General features: G+C 42.4%; 1 protein-coding gene across 2 annotated transcripts in view; it reads right to left on the reverse strand.

Moving 5' to 3' along the window:
* Positions 1 to 24295, reverse strand: part of RCAN2 (regulator of calcineurin 2) — a 279972-nt gene that overhangs the window by 212656 nt on the left and 43021 nt on the right. For both annotated transcript variants that reach the window (XM_047860057.1, XM_047860056.1), the window contains exon 2: positions 23590 to 23816. In XM_047860057.1, coding sequence (XP_047716013.1) covers positions 23590 to 23814 — 225 coding nt within the window. In that variant the 5' untranslated portion in view covers positions 23815 to 23816. The remainder of the gene's footprint in view (positions 1 to 23589; positions 23817 to 24295) is intronic.

Genomic DNA, 24295 nt, shown 5'->3' on the forward strand with positions numbered 1-24295 from the left:
TTGGCCACAGCTCTGGCCCAGGCCTTCTCTCTCCCTCGTGCACTGTGGAGCCATCAGGTGAAGAGGACTAGAAGGGTGATGCTTTCTCTCAGGAATCTGTGCACAGGGTTTTTGGCCTTTTTTATATAATTTCTATCCTCTTTTGTATAAACTGAGAGAGCCCCGTTAGTTCATTGTTTTTATTGTGATTGAATTAACTTATTTAAAATCCCCTTGTCCTGGGACAGCTGGGTGGCTCAGTCAGTTGAGTCTCAGACCCTTGATTTCAGCTCAGGTCATGATCCCAAGGTCATGGGATTGAGCCCCGTGTCGGGCTCTGCTCTGAGCAGGGAGCCTGCTTAGGGTTCTCTCTCTCTCTCTCTCTCTCTCTCTCTCTCTCTCTCTCTCTTTCTTCCTGCCCCTCCCCCTGATTCACATTCTCTCTCTAAAATAAAATAACATTGAAAAATAAAATAAAATAAAACCCTCTTGTCTTATATCACTATGATCTTTGCCACTTCTTTGATTGACTTTTGAGATTGGACTGAACTTCTCCAGTCACTGAAGACATAATGCAATTACACAGTATGAACTATGTCAAGTACTTACTATGGTCCAGATACTCCTCTAAACAGTTTTGATTCATTAGCTCATTGTTTCCTATCATTTGTTGACGTGAGCACTTCTCTCTGTCTTATAGAGGAGGAAGCTTAGGCGCAAAAATGTTGGGTAATAATTCAAGATTATACAGCGAGCAAGTTCCAAAACTCTGGTTCCTGACGCTGCGTGCTATAACCACCCTGCCCCACCCTCCTCATAGCCCTGCCTCTGATTCTGTTGGAAACTGGACTCATCTCCTTGGCTCTTGGCCAACACTGATGAGTCCCAGACAATCACCGATAAAAAAAAAAGCAGCTCGCACTTACGTAGATAGAGAATTTACTAAGCGCAATGCACTCTCTGAATGGTTACGCATATCTTGTTAGTTCATTTAATCTCAAACGATCCTCTGAGGTAGGTGAAGGTAGTGTCATCACACTCCCTTTACACAAAACAGGGAAGCTTAAGCAACGTGTCAAAGGTTATACGGCCAGCAAATGGAAGAACTGGGACTCGAATCTGGGCAGCGTATCTCTGGAGCCCTCCCTTCTTAACCACCATGGCGTCCTGCCTCACAAGCAAAAAGTGTAAAACAAGTCAGGAAGTAGTCTGCCTTTGTCATGGAGTCAGTCTATCAATCCACCTGCAGTGCCTCCTTGCTTTCTTTTTTTTTTTTAATTTTTTTTTTAACATTTATTTTTGTTGAGACAGAGAGAGAGAGACAGAGCATGAGTGGGAGAGGGGCAAACAGAGAGGGAGACACAGAATCCGAAGCAGACTCCAGGCTCCGAGCTGCCAGCACAGAGCCCAACGTGGGGCTCACACCCACTAACTGTGAGATCATGACCTGAGCTAAAGTCGGACGCCCAACTGACTGAGCCACCCAGGTGCCCCTGCAGTGCCTCCTTTCTGACCCAAACTTGACACCAGATCCTGCCTGCCACCTTCCCCAATAACTCACTGTTTTCCTCCTAAATGAACTGGCCTCTCTAGATTGAATTCCTTCATTTGTGATACCCGCCCCACCTCCTACTTCCGCCGCCTTGGCCAGGAGCCAAAAATACAGCCGATCTGTTCATGTGGAGGGCAGGCAACGGGTCAGCAGATCTGCTGCCACTGACTAGCTATGTGACCCGGGCAAGGAACGTCACTTCTGAAGAATGGAGACAGAATGGAGATAACAACAGCACCCTGCATGCACACAGGGCTGCTGAGGATATTACAGATCTCGCGCATCAGAATATTAGCACATAGTCAACAGTTTATACATACACTTCCAAGTCTTAGTTTAAAATCCATTCATTCAGTAATACCTATTGGGGGCCCGGTAGATACTGTCATCAGCCCTAGAGATGGGGCAGTGAGCAAAGCAGTCAGGGACTTCACCCTCCCGGAGCTGACGTTCTTGTCGGGGAGAACGACACAAAACCAGTGAGCCCGTGACTACATGATACACAACATCAAGTGATGCTCTTGACGATGAAAATCAAACTTCTACGGCCACGCCTGGGGTCCCCAGCTTCCAACTGGCTGGACGTCAGCAGCACTTACAAGATGACGCCCTCGTCTGTCTGAAGTCACGGCTCTAGAGCTGCGGTTCTCAAACATTTTGGTCCCAGGAACCCGCTACGCTTTTGAAAATTATTGAGCATCCCAAAGAGCTTTTGTTTGTTTGGGTTATACCAGTAGCTATCTTCCATACTAGAAATTCAAACAGAAAATGTTAAAACACAAGAATGCATGGAGCACGCTGCGTTAGGCATCAGAGCCATGGCATCCTCACACATCACGCGGCCTCTAGAAAGCTCCACTGTGCACCTGTGAGGGAAGGAGAGTGCAAAAGGCAAAGCCATCTTATCACTGCAGTTACTTCACAGACCTCTGAAAGGGTCTTGCCACCACCAGGGGTCTTCAGAATATACTTTGACAGCTGTTGTTCTAGTGAAAATATATTTAGACTGATACCAGCGTTAAAATTTTTTTTAAATGTTTATTTATTTTTGAGAGAGAGAGACAGAGTATGAGTGGGAGAGGGGCAGAGGGAGAGAGAGGGGAAGACACAGAATCGTAAGCAGGATGCAAGCTCTGAGCTGTCGGCACAGAGCCCGATGCGGGGCTCGAACCCACGAACTGTGAGATCATGACCTGAGCCGAAGTCGGACTCTTAGCCAACTGAGCTACCCAGGCACCCCAAGACTGATACCAGCTTTAAACAAAGATGCTTAAATTTACTTTTCCATCCCTGTTGATGTCTTCTTGTTGATTTTTCTACAATCAGAAGCTGAAAAATTTAAATTATAATTTGAATTCCATAAAGTACGAAGAACTGTGATTCGTTTCTCAAGTTGTATGCTTAAATGCTTAGCCAACTTAAAAAACAAAAAACAAGCAAATATCAAAATTCTGGATCTTCAGAAGCGCAGCCATCCTGATGAAATGAAATGTCCTCCCCACTAAAGTTTCCATGTGAAACATTTCTCAGGAGGTCACTTAGTAGCTTTACCTCTCAGAGTTGGTTCAGAAACTGACGACTTCTTTTAAAGTACACCTCCTAGGGGCGCCTGGGTGGCTCAGTCGGTTAAGCATCTGACTTCGGCTCAGGTCACGATCTCACAGTCCGTGAGTTCGAGCCCCGCGTCGGGCTCTGGACTGATGGCTCAGAGCCTGGAGCCTGCTTCAGGTTCTGTGTCTCCTTCTCTCTCTGCCCCTCCCCCATTCATGCTCTGTCTCTCTCTGTCTCAAAAATAAATAAAAACGTTAAAAAATTAAAAAAAATAAAGTACACCTCCTATTCCTTCCCAAAGAAATTCTGTTGTTTAATTGCTATTTTAATATGAATAAAATTATTCTGAGTGTCTCTAGGCATGGTTAAAATGGTTTCATAATTGCATTTCACTATACTTTTTAAAAAAAATTATAAGAATGTTTACTTATCTATTTTTTTAAGAGGGGGTATGAGGGGGGAGGGAGGGGCAGAGAGAGAGGAAGAGAATCCCAAGCCTACTCCTCACTGTCAGTGCAGAGCCCCATGAAGGGCTCGATCCCACAAAGTGTGAGATCATGACCTGAGCCAAAATCAAGGGTCAGAGGCTTAAATGACTGAGCCACCCAGATGCCCCACATTTCGCTATACCTAAAGCAACTTCTCTAAGTTTTATTTTCAGTATTCCTCTAAAATAATTCTTTCTAAAGACAACAGGGGCTTTTTGCCACGGTAATTTTTTCATCACCAAGCAGTTTTGAAAAAGACATCCCATTTTATTACTTTTAGTAGTAACCAGTTTAATTAATCTATATGGCAAAACACCAGGCAGCTGAACACTCTGCAGTTCACAACATTCTTGAATAAAAGGAGCAGCTGGCTATGCAAATACGTAAAGGTAAACAGAGGAGCCCTAAAACTTCCAATGGAGATCTAAAATTCCTCCTCAATACAAAACCCATTAGCATACTAGAAGGGAAAAGGAAAACAAGTAAATCTGTGGGCAGCAGAGGAGGTATTTTTCTTTAATTTATTTTTTTTACTGCTTATTTTTATTTAGAGACAGAGAGACAGAGCACAAGTGGGGGAGGGGCAGAGAGGGAGGGTACACAGAATCCGAAGCAGGCTCCAGGCTCCCAGCTGTCAGCATGGAGCCCAACGCGGGGCTCGAACCCACGAACCGTGAGATCATGACCTGAGCGGAAGTCAGACACTCAACCGACTGAGCCACCCAGGTGCCCCTACAGGAGGTATTTTTTTTTTATTGAGCCCTTACTGCAAAACAGGCCGTGTTCTATGCACTTTGTAGACATTGCTTAACTTGTTCTTCATCCTTAGGCTTACATTCATTTTACAAATGAGGAAACTGAAGCACAGAAATGCTAAATAACTTGCTCAAGGGCACAGGAAGTGGTGGGGAAGGGGTTTGAGCTGTGTAACAAGCACAGCTTAGGGTTTGGGTCCGCAAACATTTGGTTACCAGTTAGCAGCTCTGCGACGTTGGGAAAGCGCCTTTGCGTTTCTAAAGAGAACGGTGCTAAGGGCGCCCTTCCCGTGTAGGATGGTTGAGGAGCAGGATGGAAGGGATAGTCACCTCAGGAGGGGCAAGAAGCAGGAGCGCTATCACCGGGATGGTGTCCTGAACCCCTAAAATAATGAAAACTGTCTCGAATAACTTGAATTTAGAAATCCTAAAAATAGGGAATCTTGACAAATGCTTACGCATGACTGAAAGACTAAATGAACCATCTAAGCCAAAATCATAGGGAAATTACATGAACAATCCCCCCAAATTATAGTTCATTCCTTTTTTAAAAACCACACTGTCCTTTATTACTATGCTCCTTTGATATGCCATAAGAATTGCTACTGATTCCTCTCAGTGGCACAGCGTTAGTGGTCAAGTGCACAAGCTTTGGAGCCAAATTTTCTAGACCCACATCCCTACTTGACCTCGGATGGGCTGCCGAACCTGCACTTTAGTTCTTCATTGGTAAGTAAACATAAACAGTGGTACCTTCTGCATTGCATTGATATTAAGGCTAAACGAGTTCTTATATATATAAAATAATTAAAACAGTGCCAGGCGTATCGTAAGAGCTCGATAAATATTAGCAATTATTTTTCATTAAATTGTTTTCCAAGCACCTAGTGCATGTCAAGATTGGACAAGTATTTGTATTGAATAAAGAAATGACAACACATCCATCACATGAATATAACAATGCACATTCTAGGGGCGCCTGGGTGGCTCAGTCAGTTAAGCATCTGTGGTTCAGGTCATGATCTTGCAGTTCGTGGGTTTGAGCCCTGTGTCAGGTTCTGTGCTGACAGCTCAGAGCCTGGAGCCTGCTTTGGATTTTTTGTCTCCCTCTCTCTCTACCTCTGCCCTGCTCATGCTCTGTTTCTCTCTGTCTCTCAAAAATAAATAACTGTTAAAAAAATTAAAAAAAAAAAACATGCACATTCTAAATGTTAACATCCTGCTTCCTTAACCCAGCTCTCAGAGTCACATGACCCTGAAAGCACTATATCTGTATTGATATATGATCAACAATGGGCTCTGGTTTTTCAACAGTGATAGGAGAAACCAACAAACCTTTACTATCAAAAATGAGAGGAGATGAATTCATATGGTCATGGTGTCACCTGTAAATGGAAATAACATAAATATTCGGAAGATAAAGGCACATGAGTCCAGCCTCAGAAATGGTATCAGGCAATCAATTAAGTAAAAGCTTGTAATACAATATAAATTAGATTTTGTAATACAATATAAATTAGATTTATAATTATTTTAAAGAGCAAACCACAGTATGAATAATAGGCAGAAACCATGATGACCCAAGATGATAGAAACCAGAATCCATTATGGAACTGTCCTGAAAGCATTCCATTCAGTATAGGGGAACACAGTATACAAAACATAAATGAATAACAGAATGGCAGGAACATTTCTATGGGGTATAACCTGAACACGCCGCTTAAGAGGAAACTTGCTACAACAGGAAGATCTGGTTTTAGAGACAAAAGACATGGTTCAAGCCCTGATTATGCCACTTCTCTGTGAATGCTGGCAAACGACTGTAGCACTCCACATCTTCTAGCTCACATCTTTGCCGTAGGAGTTAAATGAAATAACTCAGGTGAAGTCCTTTGTAGTATTTTCTATCGAAAATATAAAAAGTATCACATGTTCATTTCTCCAATGCATACGTGTGTGCCAGGCACTGTGCTAAGCGCTGGAAAATGGCAAATAAGGGAGACATGTTTCTCTCATGGGCCCTAGATTTTAGTTAACAATCTTATAAATAAATAGATGGCTCATTCATGGTGAGATGAACACTCTGAAGGAAAGAAACGACACACTATGAAGATGCATAACGGAGGGATTAATGAGGTCTGGGGCTGGCACGGGAAGGGTAGGGATAGAGGTGTACATGACAGATGCTGGCAGAAGCAGCAGCATGTGCAAAGGCCCTGGGGACAGGACAACTCTTGACAACTGAAAGAAGGCAGAGAGCCCATGGGACAAGGATGTGAAGGAAAAGCTTTGACGTGGGCGGGGCCTGATGGCCAAGCCAAGCATACTATGGATTAAAGGATCATTTCCTTGTCCTCAAGGAGATGGTAAGCCTTTGGCGAGTTGCACACACATCAGACTTGAGATGTCACACAGTTAACAATAACAGATCAAAGAGTCTGTACAAAGTGAAACGCACTGAAGAACAGCAAGAGGGAGCTAGTCAGAGAGGAGGAAAGACGCAATGGCAACGGTCCAGATGGAAGATACTTGGACCAGGGATGATAGAAAACGGTCAAACTGGACAGAAGTAGAATCACCAGTATTAGCTGTTGATGTGGGGGTGAGGGAGAGGAGAGTCGCTCATTTGAAGAACTGGGTGAAGGGACCTCCGGGTCAGGAATGCAGGGAACAGTGGAGGGAAACATGGTTATCGCAAAGGGCAAGAGTTGAGTTTGGAATCTCCTGACTTCCAAGAACTCAGGGTAGTTCCGAGAGCTACCAGATACCTGGCTCAGGAAGGTGGTTTGGATCAGGGAGGAATTTTGGCAGTTATTAATTAGGGTGTAGGTAGCAATTTGGATGAAAATTGCTTAGGAGGAAAATAAAGAGACGAAAGGAATATATTCATTCACATTTATAATTGAACTCAATCCATCTAGTCCCCCCTAATGTGGTTTAAAACTGGCCTTCTCATGGCGAGTTTGTATTTGCAACCCCTTATCACTCACTAGGTGTGGTTTCCCCGTTATTGATTCTGACTGAGAAAAAAGGTTGCTTTCTTTAAAGAGATGGGCAATAGCAAATTCACAGCGCACTTGTGTTTAGTAGGAAACAACAGAGAAAGGAACTAAGGGAGGCTGTTAGCTGGAGGGTCTAAGAGTTATTAAATATTGAGGGATGAGGAAAAAGAAAAAGTCATCTTCCCTGACACAGCCTTTAAAATACTTTTGTGTAGAGGGCTCCAGATGCCATCAATCAGGAAAATGATCTCTGGCAGAGAAGAATATGGCTGGTGTAAATAATTAATGAATGAAGGCAGAAACAGACTGTGGAAGTGAGAGGTGCTCTTGGAGGAACTTTTGCTGGAAAGTTCAGGCAACAGCTAAATGATTTTCTTCTTATTAACAGTCTTCCCAGAATTATATGTGTGTGTGTATATCTATATCTATACCTATCTATACACTTCTATGTATCTATATGTCCATCTATGTCCATCTATAGATACTGATAGATAATAGACGGATACAGACATACACGCACACATATATACACACACTTTTATTGTCTTGTTTGAACTTTAGATATCATGGCAGCTCCTTATTTAAAAAGAAAAACTGCTTGCTTTTAAATGTCAATGAAAACCTCTAGAGAAAAAAATAACAATATACCAAAGGTATGAGTTAATACATATCAGTCTTCAATGAATTCTCTCAGAAAAAACAACCCTAAAAAGCCAACTCCTTGTCCTGGATGGCACTCAACAACAATGAAATACTGGCAGTGATTCATGTGCCTTCATGGTGCTCTCAGGTATTTAGAAGAACTTAAAAATATTTGTCCTAGGGACCATCGAAGCGACTCATGTCATATTACTAAAATTGCTCTCGAAATCCACAAAAAGTACACACATTAAAGCCCTCGCATAAATAAAAGAGCAGCGAGCCATTTATTCACTGGCCTCTTTTAATTTCAACCCAACATTGATTCAAAAGTTAAAGATAAAAAGGGGGAAAATGCCCTAGAGTGTCCACCGATTCACCCAGCCCAATGCTCCATCCATCGTTTCAAAGTGTAATTAGTACTAGAACAGATTTCTACTTTCACAGTATCAGAGTAACAGTACATCATCTCTGATCAAAATAGGAAAGAAAAACACCCTGGTATTTATTGACTTTTTATCACAAGCAACATCTGTGTATTTATATGTCAAAATCATGGCCCTTGGGTTCAAAATTAGATATGTGGACGGCCGAACATGGAGACAAAAATGTTGGGACTGAGACGGAAGGCTTGTAATAAATTCTCTCAGTTACTGCTATTCCGCTTTCCCCCTAATGAATTACACACTGTTGTTTTTCAAGACGGTTTATAAGCTGTACTTAAAATTTATAACTGCACTCTGCATCAGCGTATGAAAGCTAATTCACCATAACAACTAATTTGTACGAGTGTTAATTTCATCTTCTGGTGCTACTTATTTTGGGTGCTTCATCAAAAGCCATCCACGTCTTTAAAAACAATGGGGTGCTTCATCAAAAGCCATCCACATCTTTAAAAACAATGCCGCACAAGAAACTTGGAAGTCACCAATTAGCGGCAAATTTGGCCAATGGGTTCATTGACTCAACTAGCGCCATAATTACGGAGCTGATAATGTACTCAAGGTACTAAGTGCAATACAAAAATTGTTCATTGTGATAATAAATAATGTCGTTGAGGAGGCTGGTTTAATTTTGTCCTTTCACCACTTATGCTTAAGAGATATATATGTCATTCTGCTCTATTAATAGTCAAAAAGTGGTATAAAACTGAGAAAATGGCATGCTCTCCATAACATTTTGAACATTATCCCTGGATTTTAAGTACTGGTTGTTTTACTTTTGAGGGGGGAAAAAACCCATCTTTGCTCACCAATTAAGAAAGTCCTAAATGGGGCGCCTAGGTCAGTTAAGCATTCAATTTCGGCTCGGGTCTTAATCTCATGGTTCAAGAGTTTGAGGCCTGCACTGGGCTCCCAGCTGTCAGCCCAGAGCACGCTTCAGATCCTCTGTCCCCCTCTCTCTCTGTCTCTCTCAAAAATATATAAACATTGTAATAAAAAAAAAGAAAGTCCTAAATTATGAGCGTTCTCAAGACGGCTTTGGGTGAGTAACTAACTTCTGCAACTCTGTGTGTCATAAAAATGGAGGTAAGCAATAATAATCATCACGTATACAATACCAAATCGTAATGGCCGTTTTTACAGAGTTGAAAACTATGTTTGTATAATTTGTTACAGCAGCTATAGGAAACTAAGACTGTAGGAAAACAAACACATGTGATTTCTAGAGCTTGCTCATTTCCTTGGTGTAAACACTCCCATGGCCAATTTTCAGCCGTGCTGTTAAACGCTGTTCACAATCCACTAAGCCGGTGAGAGCTCACTTCAACATACCACTCGTGTAACTATAAAATGGCACTAATAACATGGCCTACCTCTAAAACCCAAGACTTTCGTGTGATTCTCATATGGTCACTAATCTATCTTCAGGACCTTAAAATTTCCCTCAGCTGACCAAGGGGCTGATTATCCATGATCTCAGCCTCACCTTTCTTCAAGCTCCATTCACACCACACGCCTGACCCACACACGCGGACCGGCTGCTCTTCCTGGCCTGCCAAATACATGCCAAAATTATAAAAGTGCTAAGCCCAAACCACATGGGTACTTGGTACCCGTGACACCAGTGATGCCGATGATAACTCAACAAGTTCTCTCAAAAATCTTCATTGGCCTGAATGCCATGATTTCTGGCATCCCGAATGTGGGGGCCGTAATGGCGGCAGCCAGGGAGAGGTGTCAGTCAGTCAACCAAGAACAGGTATCCTGTGGTCGGAGGAGAAACACTCTTGAGTGATATCACAAAAGAGCTTTTTTGGGAACGAAGGGAGGACTTCTCAGACGGCTGCCTTATGGAAGCCTCCATGTTACCAAGCCAGTGACTGACTGAGGTTTGTAAAGAGAAAACTTGAGGAATTTCAGCCTCATTTGGAATGAGGGAAAGAACAGAACTCAGAACGATAGGTAAAGAATTGGATTATAACTTTTTCTTTCGGTGCTGTTTCTAGGAACTCACCCCCGGAGATTCTCATCCTGTGAGATGAGGTGCCAGAATTGGTATTAAAAAAATGCCCAGGCAGTTCTTCGAATCTGTGGTTAGAAACTATCAGCTAGACCAGTGCTTCTCAAACCAGGGTGATTCTGCTTCCCAGGGGACATTGGGCAAAGTCTGGGGACGTTTTTGGCTGTCAAGCCGTGGTCGGGGATGCTAGCGGCATCTAGTGGGAAGAGAGGCCAGGGATGCTACTGAACATCCTACAATGCACAGGGCAGCCCCCACACAAAGGATTACCAGTTCAGAATATCAACAGTGACAAAGTGGAGAGACCCTGAACTAGATCAGACCATGGCTCTGGGCCTCCCCGATGACATCTATTCCTGGCAACAAAATCTCTGACGATCAAATATGTTGTTACAATGCATTATTTACTAATGATGAGATTTCTGTATAGATCAGAATATAAATCCTCACACCTTATCTGTGCCAAACAATAATCAGCGTTACAGGAATAACAACATGTGCCAAAGGAGATTTTAAGAGTTACCATAAATGGCATTAACTATCATTCTATCTACATCAATTGCATTGGGTTCTCTAAAGAACTATTTTTTAAATGTTTATTTCTTTATTTTAGGAGAGAAAGAGAGAGAACGCGAGTGAAAGAGGGGCAGAGAGAGAGGGGAGAGAGAGAATCCCGACCAGCTTCCACACTGTCAGTGCACAGCCCAACAATGAGGCTCAATCTCACAAACCATGAGAGCATGACCTCAGCTAAAATCAAGAGCTGGACGCTTAACCCACTGAGCGACCCAGGCATCCCGAAAGAATTTTTTTTTTAATTGTTTCTTTAAGTGTAACAAAGTCATTCATACAAATGTAAATTCTCTCTGTAATGATGTTTTTCTCCCACAGAAGCCACTTTTCATTCATCTGTTTTGTTATGATGTTTCCTGCACTATTTTCTTCCGAAAAATATGCTTGCATTAAGTACAGAATCTTCTAAGCAAAACTCTTAAAATACTTAATGAATATGAAAAAAAATCATATTCAGATTTTCTCATTTACCTACTCTTTCTAATGTAAATGTTAATCCCTAGTTGGGCCCGCTTAAATTGCCGATCGCAATTACCACATACTCGAAATTTGGTACAAATGAGGATGAAACACCAGCAAAGAAAAATATCTTGTATTCAATAGACTTTTGTTTCCTGCAATGAAAATTTGAAATGACTTTAATTACTCACAAAGAAGGCTCGGTTGACCAATCCATCAAGTTTTCTCTGGAAACAGATGAAAAGATAGCCCAAAAGGAAAGAAAAACATGAAGGCAAAACTCGTCTTTTCAAGAAACTTCTAAGGACGTTGTTCAGACCGTAACATAAAGCCCAGTACACATCAGGCTTCATATTGAAGTATATAAATGGGATTGCCAAATGACTATAACTAGTCTTTTTAACGTTACATTCAACATTAAGGAAAATGGAGCTTTCTAGTAAGTACTGGCAATTTACTGGTGCAATAGAGTCATGTATGGCTGTTCAAGACACTGTATGTAGGAAAGATTGCAAATGATCATTTCTCTGGGCTGGTTCTTGTGAATAAACTGGTATTTATTTGTTCAGATTGCAAAAGAAAGTCGTCTTGTTTACCCCTGACCTTGATTCAGAAGCTCTTCCGGAGGTGGAGGGAATAGTCAAGGCAGGCTGACTACTGCTCTTTGATGAGTTAGGCAACAACCGTAAGCCAAAGGAAGCAAAAAAGTCCTATGAGTTTTAAATGATGCCAACTATAGGGGTGCCTGGGTAGCTCAGTCGGTTGAGCGTCTGACTTCGGCTCAGGTCATGATCTCACGGTCTGTGAGTTCGAGCCCCGCATCGGGCTCTGTGCTGACAGCTCGGAGCCCGGAGCCTGCTTCGGATTCTGTGTCTCCCTCTCTCTCTGGCCCTCCCCTGCTCATGCTCTGTGTGTGTGTGTGTCTCTCTCTCAAAAATAAACATGAAAAAAAAACAATGATGCCAAATGCAAAAGATCTGACTGATGGGCAGAAATTACTATTACTAGCTGACATTTTCAGTTGCTATGATCAAGGCATGGTGGACTTTATCACTTAGGTCTTCATAACACCCCTATAAGGTAAAAAACACTACTTATGCTATTTTACAGGTGAAGACACCGAGGCCTGCAAAGGACCAATACACTGCCCATGGTCACACAAGTGACAAGCAGTGGAACTGGCGTTTAGACCAGGCTAATCAACGCTTGAGCTCCTCTCTCTTAGTCACTATGCTATGCTATTTCTCTAGAGAGAGGATGGCCCCCGTGGGGAGGGGTTTTGACAAAAACAAAAGAAGAACCGACCCTGTCAGGGTGCCTATGGCTCAAAACAAAGCTGTCTTCCCAGCAAGCCCACCGCACCATCACTGGCCCTGTCAGCTACGCGTAGATGCAGATCACGTGACTGCCCTGTCACCTCCAGACACAAGCGGTGTCCTGTACCATAATATTAAACAACTGCCTCATTTTATTCCAAGCAGTTGCTTCCCTTTATGCTTCAGTTAGAATAGCATTTGGCTTGGCTCACAAGCCATTAGTACTCCTATGGGCTTAAAAGTGCCACATAAAATAAATTGATCATACTTGGGTATATGCTCTGAATAGGCAATGGGAAAACCAGTCTCTATATTGACCCACAAAGTTCCATTTCTAAGCTTGCTCGGTCCTTTTTATTGCCCTGTCATCAAGTTCTAATATGGTTTACAATTTATATGCTTATTTAGTTTAACAGGCTATAAAAACATTTATTTTGGCTGCTTTCAGTTGATCCTGTGTGGATGCCAATGGTAAGCACCCTCTACCCCGCTCCCAATGTGAGGGATCTAGATTTTACTCAACCCACAAAATACAAGGCATGGAAATATGTCTTGAAATGTTTAAAAACTGGGTAAAGTCACGGGTGAAGGAATTCACAAACCGAATGGGCATCGAGTGCAGGCAACACGGAGCCCTTACGGAAGGAAGGCATTTGACTCTGCCGTGCCTGGTGTTATTCACGACAATATGTACGTCTGACAAAGGGCTGAACAAATTCAAGGGACAGCTCCTGACAAAGTCATCATGTCGACTATAGAAAACCTCAAAACGTGGAATGTTTGGGAGGTAAAGTGCTGAAGAGTGTGCCCTGAATCTGGCAATTAAGAAAGCATTCCATCCCGACTGTGGAGTGGTGACAGGATCTTTATTGAGGTGACTTTCTGTAGAGTCCAGACACAGGGGCTATTCTTAGAACAACCAAAAAAAGCATGGAGTTGCCTAAAAATAATGATGACTCAACACCTAGAGGCTTCAATGACGTAATGTTGTCCAAGAACACCCTCTCTCCTCACAGGGTGCAGTTTTTAAAATAAGCAAGCTCACAGCTCACCTTCCGAGGAAAGCAAAAATTTCACACACTGAAGGAGAAAATTAGGACACGTGGGTCACATATGGAATGTTCCATCTATGCATTGCCTGTCACCGTGGCCCGGTTTACTCGGGGAAGAAGCCCCTGCCAAAGTCAGAGGCAGTTCTTTCCCTCTGCCACCCAACACACGTCAGATGTCCTTTCAAAACAGGGCCTGTGGGACAGGACAACAATGCTGATTACACAAGAGGCGGGCTGAAAAATCTGTCCTCGGGTCACCCCAGCCAGCACACTGCATGGCGAAGGATGGGTCCACTTGGAGACTGTTGTATAGGGTCAAGGTATAGGCTCAAAATAAAAAAACAAAAACATATCGCAGAGCCTTCTCCCTCCCCTCTTAGGCATGCCCATTCCCTGGGCTTGTGTATGTGTTGCGTCCACTTCCATCTCTCACGTCACCTGACGTGTCCTATAATTATCACACGCCGGGAAACATTAAGCTTCATGAGGGCTGGCACCTCGCTCGTCTTTGTACTCTCGGTGCCAAGGGCACGGGACATGGAAGATTTTCAATAATTGTTAAGCTTGATGGCTGGATTGAGTAGTCTGATTAACGCAGTACTCTCTCCCCTTGCCAGTATATGTATGAGTCACTGCCCTTCCCTGGGTATGTAGATTATACACCTTAGGATATATCTTAAGTATATCTTAGGATGTAGTGTACCCTAGGGGTAGGTTCACTGAAAAGGGAATTCTTGATTAGAAAATAATCTTCGAGTCCGTAAGACTCTAAGAGCACAGCAGGAGGTACTTGGGAACGGGATGTTCCTCACACCACAATGTATTTGTTCTTAAGGCTTGCTCTGTTCAGCAAGCAAGCAAGCAAGAGACAGGTTTGCGAGTCAGGGTGCCTTATAAACAGATACAATAAAAAAAATCTGCATCCTATGTAATCCACTAGGTCTACAACTGTTTCGTTTTCCAAAAGGTGACCTTGCGGTAGCAATGCCTTCATGGTTTATTTCTGGAATTCCCCAAAGTCAGTCACCAACCTCCAAAAGAAAATCATTCCCATGGTTTCGCAGCTCTTTTTCATGATGGCATTTTGTGTGTGTTGTTTTTAAATAAAAATTATTTTACGAGGTCTGGTTACCCGCCCTGAATCACCATACACGGCTATGAGCGATTTGTTTGTTTCCACAACTTCCAATCCACAAAGGCTTTGCACCACTCGCAACATTGCGAAGAACGCGCTATCAGTGATGCCCAAAGAGGAGTCCTTTTGGAAGAGACCACAGTTGCTTAGATATGTAAACTCAGAGAAGTTTCTTTAGGGGAAAGACAATTCCACTGCAGCTGAGAACCCAGGTGTTAACAAGGAAGCAGACCAAGAGCAGGGCCAGGAACCCACATGTATACTCACCTTCTCCTCCTCTTTCTAAATCGTGATGACCCCACCCTCCTGACTCCCATATTTAGCTTTAATGAAAACTAGTTATCAGTGCCAAATTTCCAATATTGAAGACTCATTTCTCTGAAAATTTTGAAAGAAGCTATTTGAAGAGCTAAACTCTTGACTTCTATGCCCCTTGCAAAGCTCTGAACGTCATCTACATAGTGATAAATTTAAAATACACTTCTAGGGGTGCCTGGGTGGCTCAGTCTGTTGGGCATCTGACATCGGCTCAGGTCATGGTCTCACAGTTTGTGAGTTCGAGCCCTGCATCGGGCTCTGTGCTGACAGCTCGGAGACTGGAGCCTGCTTCGGATTCTGTGTCTCCCTCTCTCTCTGCCCTCCCCCACTTGCAGTCTGCGTCTCTCTCAAAAATAAATAAACATTAAAATTTTTTTTTGAAAATAAAATAAAAATATATAATCTAATTTAGGTCATTTTTTTCCTACTCATAGGGGAACTTTAAACATCTGCAAAATATACCATCAGTGACTCCTGGCCAGCCTCCTTATATATTGAAAGATGATTGTTAAACTTCCCATAAAAATATGAGCAAAGTTTGATTAGATAATTCAGAAAGTTTTCTTGAATTATACATATACATAATTAGGTTACTACAAAAGAAACAGCATATCAAGACCATTAAGAATCAAGAGACGGGCCTTGATTGAGTATTAATTCTTAGTTTGAGCTTCCTGGAAGCCAAGAAAAACAAACAAACAAACATGTAAGTTACATAATCGTCCTAGTGAGAAAAATACCAGTTCCCCAAGGTAAACAAAGTTTTCTTGGTAGTATATTCTAGACAAAACATAACACATGACTCTTATTTGGGGAACCGTGAACAACATGTATCTTAAAACCAACACAGAAACAGTTTTCATGCAGCCAAGACTGAAATTAAATTTTCAAGAGCCCAAGGCTGTGATATGGGGGTACAACTTTGTTAGCCAAGACTGGCTAAATCAAGCCTTTCTTCCTACTTCCACAGTACATGTGCCATCTAAACACATGATTTTAGGAGGGCTCTTTCCTTCCTTGAACCAGAGATGGATGGTCACAGCCTTGGGTGATGGGGACAGGAATGAAAGAGAATGAGAAAGGGAAGCAATGTTTACCAAGAAGACCCAGTGTTGTGCCCCCTCCTCTAAGCATTTCATCTCATTTAATCACATAACAAACCTACATGGAAGGTACAGTTAACCCCGTTTTATAAAAGAGAGAACTGAGATTCAGAGAAGTGAAGTTAACCAAGATCACATAACTAGTCTGCGGTAGCAGCAGGATTTGGACCCAAGAGCTTCTGGGTAGCCCAAGCCCTCTCACAGGGCGCTTCTGTCTCTCTGGAAGTGCCCGTGTTATATCTAGGACCGTGGGGGACTTTACAGGATACAGAAGAATGATGAGCTTTGCACTATTGCCTTCAAGATACTTGCAATCATCCAGCTGGAGTTGGAGACCAGACCATCATATAAGGCAGTGCACTCTATGCATAATAATATACTAAATAATCTGGAGTTAGTAATAGCTACAAGTATGGGGAGGGGGAGTGTAGGCTTTGAACAAGATACGAGATATATTTCAACATGTTTGATGAAGTCTTACCCATGTCCTGTATCTGATCAAGTCTCCACCTCAAAACATGGGTGGAGATTATAGTGTTTGTATTTAAAACATGTGTTGTTGTGCTGTATGATAAAACATCCCCAGCAAAATACATTACCAAAATATCACTGGAAAGTGATCAAACTTAACAAAATGAACTACACAGGTTGTCTTTCTATATATCCATTCTTCCCAAAAAGCAGGAAAGTATGGTTGAACACTGTATGCACAAAATCATAAATGAATAGACAATAACCCAGTATAAGCAGTGCAGTAACGTAGAACAAGTATCACATGGTATTAATAGGACTGGCACTCAGCTCATCTGTATCACACTGATCTCATCCATGGAGCTAAATGTCAGACCTGCTGTGAAGGATACCTTGCTTGGTATTGTTTTAAAGTTCATGTCCCAACTCTCTGACTTTCTCTGGTTATCTCTGAACGGGTCCAGCGTTTCAGACCACCGAACCAAGAACAGCCTCAAAAGCAGGGTGAAGCCAATGCCATTTTCAGCTGGTGAGAGCAAGGAAAAAATAACAATAAAGCTCCCTCGCCAGGCTTCCCCGGGGCTCCGTCTCTGAAACTGCCTCTTAAAAAAGGAGGTTCTTAGGTAATAACTCAATAGTTATCCTTCAATTTACATACCCTTTAAATTGGAAATAACTAAAAATAATCCATCTTGACCGGGGCCACTGTGATGGTTTTGCCTTCTGTGTATTTTTGAGAGGCTGCTGGCCTGGGAGGAAAGTAGAGGATGGAATCAAGCTTGCCCTCCACCTGTCAAGCCACCCACAACGGCTCAGGGCTTCACTCACTCCTTCAGCTTGGGGAAAGAGGGGACCATTTTTTCAAATTCACCCATCATGGCCCAGGTAGTATGCCCTAAGACTCTGCCCCTGGGGGCAGCTTCTCATAATTCACAGAGTCACTGGATAGGCCAGCAGCAGCTCTGGTGGAAGTCAAAATTAGTGGCTTCCAAGGAACCTTCATTTTTCCAAGAAGGGAAAAAAGCTCCCTGTCCCTCTTCAATATTATCCCAGACTAATTGGAACATGGCAGCCATTTTTCCCCAGGTGCCATCAAGAATACATGCTCACCTGCTCTTTGGCACAGAAACCAAATGTTCTCAACTCTGTATGCATCAGGCTTAATTCTTTCCACTGCCTCAATTATTTTCAGGTAGCTAAGTGGGGCATTTAGAGTGGCTCGTCAGGCGCTCGAGCCCCAGGGGGTCACTCAGTGCTGTGGCGAAGCAAGACACTAAATATGCCTCTGGAATATTTCAGTCACTTGAAGAAAGGTTAAGGTTCCAGGGAATGTCCTACAGCAGCTTTCAAATCTGCCCCACGCTGGGCCTCTCATCTGGCAGGTGCCCCCGAGTGATTAGCGGTGACTAATTATGGTTCCCAGCCATCGTCCAGAGAAAGGAGAAAACGGGAATACCTGACTGAGTACAATGATATCCACTGTCTTTTTCACAATTTAAAACCTTCTTTAAAGCAACAAACCTATTCGTAAATGTCACTTCCACCTATCAGGGATGAAAAGCACAAGAGAAACGGTGAGACTCAAAAGTATTCCTTGAATATTTGGTATCTAATTTGTTATCTGCTTTAGTTATTTTTTTTTGTAAGTTCATTTATTTTTTTTTTAATTTTTTTTTTAATGTTTTTATTTATTTTTGGGACAGAGAGAGACAGAGCATGAACGGGGGAGGGGCAGAGAGAGAGGGAGACACAGAATCGGAAACATGCTCCAGGCTCCGAGCCATCAGCCCAGAGCCTGACGCGGGGCTCGAACTCACGGACCGTGAGATCGTGACCTGGCTGAAGTCGGACGCTTAACCGACTGCGCCACCCAGGCACCCCTAAGTTCATTTATTTTTGAGAGAGACAGAGACAATGTGAGTAGGGGAGGGGTAGAGAGAGAGGGAGACAGAGAATCTCAAGCAGGCTCCGTGCTGCCAGGGCAGAGCCCAAAGCGGGGCTCGAACCCAGAAACCTCGAGATCATGAGCTGAAACCAAGAGTCGGATGCTTAACCGACTGAGCCACCCAGGCACCCCTATCCACTTTAGTATTTAAAACAAATGCTCAGTTATCATTTTCTCACCCTCAGGTCACCACAGTTTACTTCATTTCTTGTTTTCTTCAACCTATATTCGGTGACACTTAAACTACAATCATCTTCTTGTTTAGCCTTTGCTACATATCCTTAGCATGACTTTTTTTCACCAGCCTTAAATCATCTCATTACAGGGAACCATTACAGGCTTCCAAAAGATCTTCCGAAGCTTTGCCTATCAGCTTTCATTTTCTTTTTTCTTTTCTTTTCACTTATTTTCTTTTATCTCTCCCTCTTCTTCTCTAGGGGTAGTTATGAAAACAAATGTGCTTAAGACATCTCTAAATTTTTTTACTCACTTGGCTTACTCAATATATCAGCCACTTCTAAAAACGTTACACAAAATGTCAGTATAAGCGGACATACAAAACAGGTTTTATTCATATGAGTATCACAGCTTAACTACAAGAGTGATTTGGATTCAATGCATTTATGTTTAGCTTGAATCTTGCTATTGAATTACCTGAGTTCTCTGCCTTACATGAACATACCTGAATGTTCATGCTGGTGGATAGCCAACTTAATTTCTAGAATCTGCTTTCCACGGTAGAGTTGAGAGAAGCTGAGTTATGGTGGGTAATGAACCAGAATTAAAAGTCAAGAGGCCCTGTACTTATGGTACCAACCATGAGATTCAGTCTATTTAGACAGACTAAGTTACACTCGGGACAACAAACCCCCAAATCCCAGTGGTTTAAAGCAACAAAGCCTTTTTTGTTTTCTTGTCATGTTGCAGGCTCCTCATGGGCCCTGCTCTGCGTCCTCACTCTCCTCACCCCACAACCCGCTGCCTGGGCAGGCACTCCCAACAATGCCAGTTGCCCCGGCAGCATGAAAAGAACATTTTTCAGGGTCAAGCGTTGGTAATGAAATGCTCGATCCTGGAAATGACAGGTCACTCCTGCTTCCACATTGAGCAGAAGTAGCCTGAGTTTCCAGGGAATGCAATTCTGGTACATGCTCAGGAGGTAGAGAAACGGAAAGGCACCACCCTCATAGGGTTGTCATGACAATCAAAGGCTTTCATGTTTATAAAGCATTTGGAAGAGCTCCTGGCACCTTGCTATATGCTATGGAAGTATTCGCTGCTGTTATCATCACCATCATCATCATTAAACTGAATAAATTCATAATTTTTGGAGGCCATTATCAAGTCAGGGTTCTCCTTATTGAATTGAATTTGGTGAAATGTTTCGTGGGTGTTGTTTCCTTGCTCTCCTTTAGCTACTAGTGCGTGCCCATGTCCCAGTGAGCAGACCCTCACCCGTCTTCAGTACAGACACAGGGCAGCCCCCGGGATACCCCTGCGGCCTCACCTACCTCAGGATGACTTTTTGCAACCCGGCTGGATCCAGAAAGGCCAACCCAGGGGAGCATGCCAAAGGGAAATGAACCCCAGTAACTTTTAGGTGTTGCACGCTGTGAAGATCCCAGTTCTAAATGTGTTTCATACAAAAATATTTATCCTTCAAGCTGTAGCACGCAAACAGCAATCTGCATTTATTGGTTTCACATGCCAATTTCCTCCAGCTCCGGTTTTCCTTTGTGTTATATAAACAAATCTCAACCATCTGGACCACAACAAGCCACTCTGAAATATGTGCTCACTCCGTGCAAAAGCATCAAATCAAAATACAATCTCGCGGAATTCTGCCTAACAGAAAATCGGAGTGAACAATTTTCACAAAGCTGTTTTTAAAATGTTCTTTAGGTGTCAGAATAGGATACAGAGGATAGCAGAAATGAACTTATCAGAATATTTATTACTTGGACAAACAGAAACTAGCATAACAAGATCATATCCTACGGTGGTACCTACGTTAATAGCCCAATTTAGTGGTTTCCAAATTACTTCAAAAAGGAAAAGGGCTCAGAAAAACGGTCTCAGACAGGTGGGAAAGCAGAGAAGAGACTGCTGAAAGACTCATACACGACAGTTAGGAAAGCAGAAGCTTTAATTCCTAGCCAGCTAAGGAAATTAAAATGTATGCATTATAATAACTGCAAGAAACAATCTAAACTGTAGTCCGTCAATATCAAGAAACAATGAACTGGAAAGTAGACTGTGCCAAGAAAGAAAGGGCTCTGCCAAAACAAGTTCCATATATTGCCAACAACCCACCGGCATCTCTGAAATGAATACTAAGCTCCATTTCCAATGTCTTATCTCCCTGATAGAACTCCAGGCTACTGAAGGCATCTTCCAAGGCCAAGTATTTTAGAACATCACCATGGCTAGCCTTGTCCACAGGCAAATATAGGAGTGCTGGAAATGCTTCGTGTTTCTTTTCCTTCTACCTAAAAATATCTCTTCACCAACTTTGCACAGTGCCCAAATTGTCCACCCTTTGGGAGGGAGAATGATCATCAGACTTTGTGACTTAGATTCATGAACTTTGCACGTTGTGGAAAGAATTTCCTGAGAGAGCGGCATACAAAATACATGAGTTTTATTAAGATAGTGGGAAACAATGGAGGTAAAGGGAAGACTACAAAGGTCTGGAAGTTAAAGAGAAGGAGGTGGCAATGAAGATGAGGGGCCCGAAGGTTCCCAAACACATTTTTTTCTAGTGTCCCGTGATCATGGCTCCTTGCTATTGTTACCTCATCGGTATCTGATCATCTTGCTTTGTCATCCTTAACCATGTGTATGTAGTTAAAACTGAATCTAGATCAGATAATTTGACATCCTATAGACTCTCTTCTTCAAATGGGGGCTATAAAATCGCACCAAGGTAGAAAACTTTCCATCTGATTTAATAAGCCTAATTACGTAGACTTCGGCCAATTACAAAATTCACCTCTTCGGCTATTAAAATATGGTCTAAATAATTTGATTAATTTGGTTCCGCTGAACTACATCTGGTTGATTTCAATTCAATATTTTATCAAGGTCATTTTAAAACCAAATACTTATGATCCAACTGCAATGTACCAACTTTGTACACAAATTAAATGAAAATATTTTGTAATCTGTGATTCATTCTCCGATTAGAACATCAGCATAGATGTGGGAAAATCCCCGTGAACTCTCCCCACACTTCTGTCTTTCTACATAACCAATCCTGGTTCAGCAGATCAATCATGCTTAAGCACACTCCAAAATAAGATAAGCTCCTCCCCAGGTCTGACTGTTCCAATCTACCAAGAAATATTTAATCAGGAAAGAATCAAAATCCTCATTTGGCCTCTAAGGAAAATCCATCCAATTGTTGATTAATTTAGACAAATAGATGATAGAATGAGAAAACACAGAATCTTGTTTCATAGTTAATGTCAGGTAGGTTTCCGGGTCAGGGTAGGGGCGGGGGGGCGGGGGGGGGGGGAGAGAAATTACTGGCTCTGAGTAAATTACAATCTGTGTTATAAACTGATTATAATCCAAGAGCAAAGCTCCCAATTTCTTTCAAAGAGACTATGTGCCATTTTCTTACTTTAAATAGGGGATCACATCTAAGGCCTTGGATTTCAAGCTATTTTTAGCCTATCATTTCAATGTTCAACGCCAAAATAATATCAATATAAAACTATCTTTAAATGGCTTGAAATAATTCCTAGTCGTCCAGGCTATCAGAATTGCTTACAAAACCAATAAAATCCAGAAAAAAACAGATTTCCAGTAATTGTTTTCAGGCAAAGGAGACTGGAGTTCAGCAATTGGCAAAACAGCCCAAATTCGTAAAATGGCAATCAATAAATCCTACTCTTACGTCTCACACAGAGGCATAAACTTTAGTTTAGGAAAAAGAGTCCCTTCCCCCCAAAAATGTTGCCCATGTTTTACAACATAGTATAATAATTACAATTAGAAATCCACATCCACAGGGAAGGCTTAATCTATTCAGACACCCTACTTGAAAGGTCAGAGAAATCTAAAATGAACTTTGAAAAGATCTCCAAGCAGAATATTTAACTCTGATTTCCAAGAACACTTACATTGAATCAAGCTTGTGTCTTAAAATGGGAAGCTTCATTTTCTGGAAGATACTTGTACACAGACAACCTCATTCCCCAATCATTTCAAATCAACCACTTTCGCTTCAGATTCTCACCACCCACATAACATTTCCACCCTGTGTGGTATCACTGAGCAAAGCAAGACACAGAGGACCAGCCAGCTTACCTTCCCAATAACGGCTGCAGGACTCAGGTCACAGCTATTTTGGGAACATTCATCCCACTGCAGGAGGGGCAGGAGTGAAAAAGAGCTTGTGCCGTTTTGAGAAAGGCAAATCATGGTTTTGGCAGCATAGGGAAATAGGAATAGGAAATAGGAATAGGGAATAGAATAGGAAAATAAAACTTTTTTGTTGTAACAACATCTGCTTCCTAAAGGGGTATCTCCTGCAATCGCTACTCCTAACACCACTTGCTCTGTTAGACAGGCATATGGGTCTCCGAGGATGAGATCTGATTCAACATGTACAACCTTGTCACAGTTAGTTGGTCACAGAGTAGGCTTTTCTACTGCTGTGCATGCCCAGAAGAGAGCCAACTACACATTTTCCACAATTTCCAAACCGCAATCACAAATGAGCCACAAGACAGAGACAATGCCACATCTTCCCAGGATTCAGGAGCAGAAAAGGCTTATTACCTTGCTTTCTTCTCCTTCGAACACTGACTGGTGAACATTGCATGCAAACAGTGAGTTGGGGAGGTCGTTGAAGTCAGTGATTGCTTGAAAGGCTTCCTCTGCGAAACACCGAGTTACAGCCCAGTCCCTGTCTATGCAGCAGAGCAAGAAAAGTTCTCCATCTTCCGGGGTATGCCCCTGCTGCCCGAGGCTCCTCATTCCAATGAAGTAAGATTCTCCCCTCATTCCTGAGGACACAAAGACGGACATGTGTTAGAACAGGCATCGATTCCTTAAAACTTGATCGTAAGGGCGAGCTGCCCAGTGTTTCCTAGACGTGGGACCCGGGAACATTACGTAAACTCTCTGAGCCTTTGCTTCCTTATGAGAATCAAACGGACTCAGGAGAGTGCTTTCATAAGTTAGGCAATGAATTATATAAAACCACTGGTGCTACTACTAATGACTGTCCTTTATTGAGTTCTAGGAACTGTTCTAAATGATCAACATGCATCAACTAACCTATTCCATCTCCACAAGAGTCTATGAGATTGGCATCAACGTTATCCTTGTTTTACAGACGGGGAAACTGAGGAACAAAGCAAGTGGGTAGCTTTTACTATGCCAATGATGAAATGGCAGGACTAGAATTCAAACCTAGGGAGTTTGGCACCAGAGCTCACTTTCCTATATCATAGAAATGAAGCAGATGAAGATTAGTGCAAGT

Source organism: Prionailurus viverrinus, chromosome B2 (genome assembly GCF_022837055.1).
Source record: "Prionailurus viverrinus isolate Anna chromosome B2, UM_Priviv_1.0, whole genome shotgun sequence".
Lineage (NCBI taxonomy): Eukaryota > Metazoa > Chordata > Mammalia > Carnivora > Felidae > Prionailurus > Prionailurus viverrinus.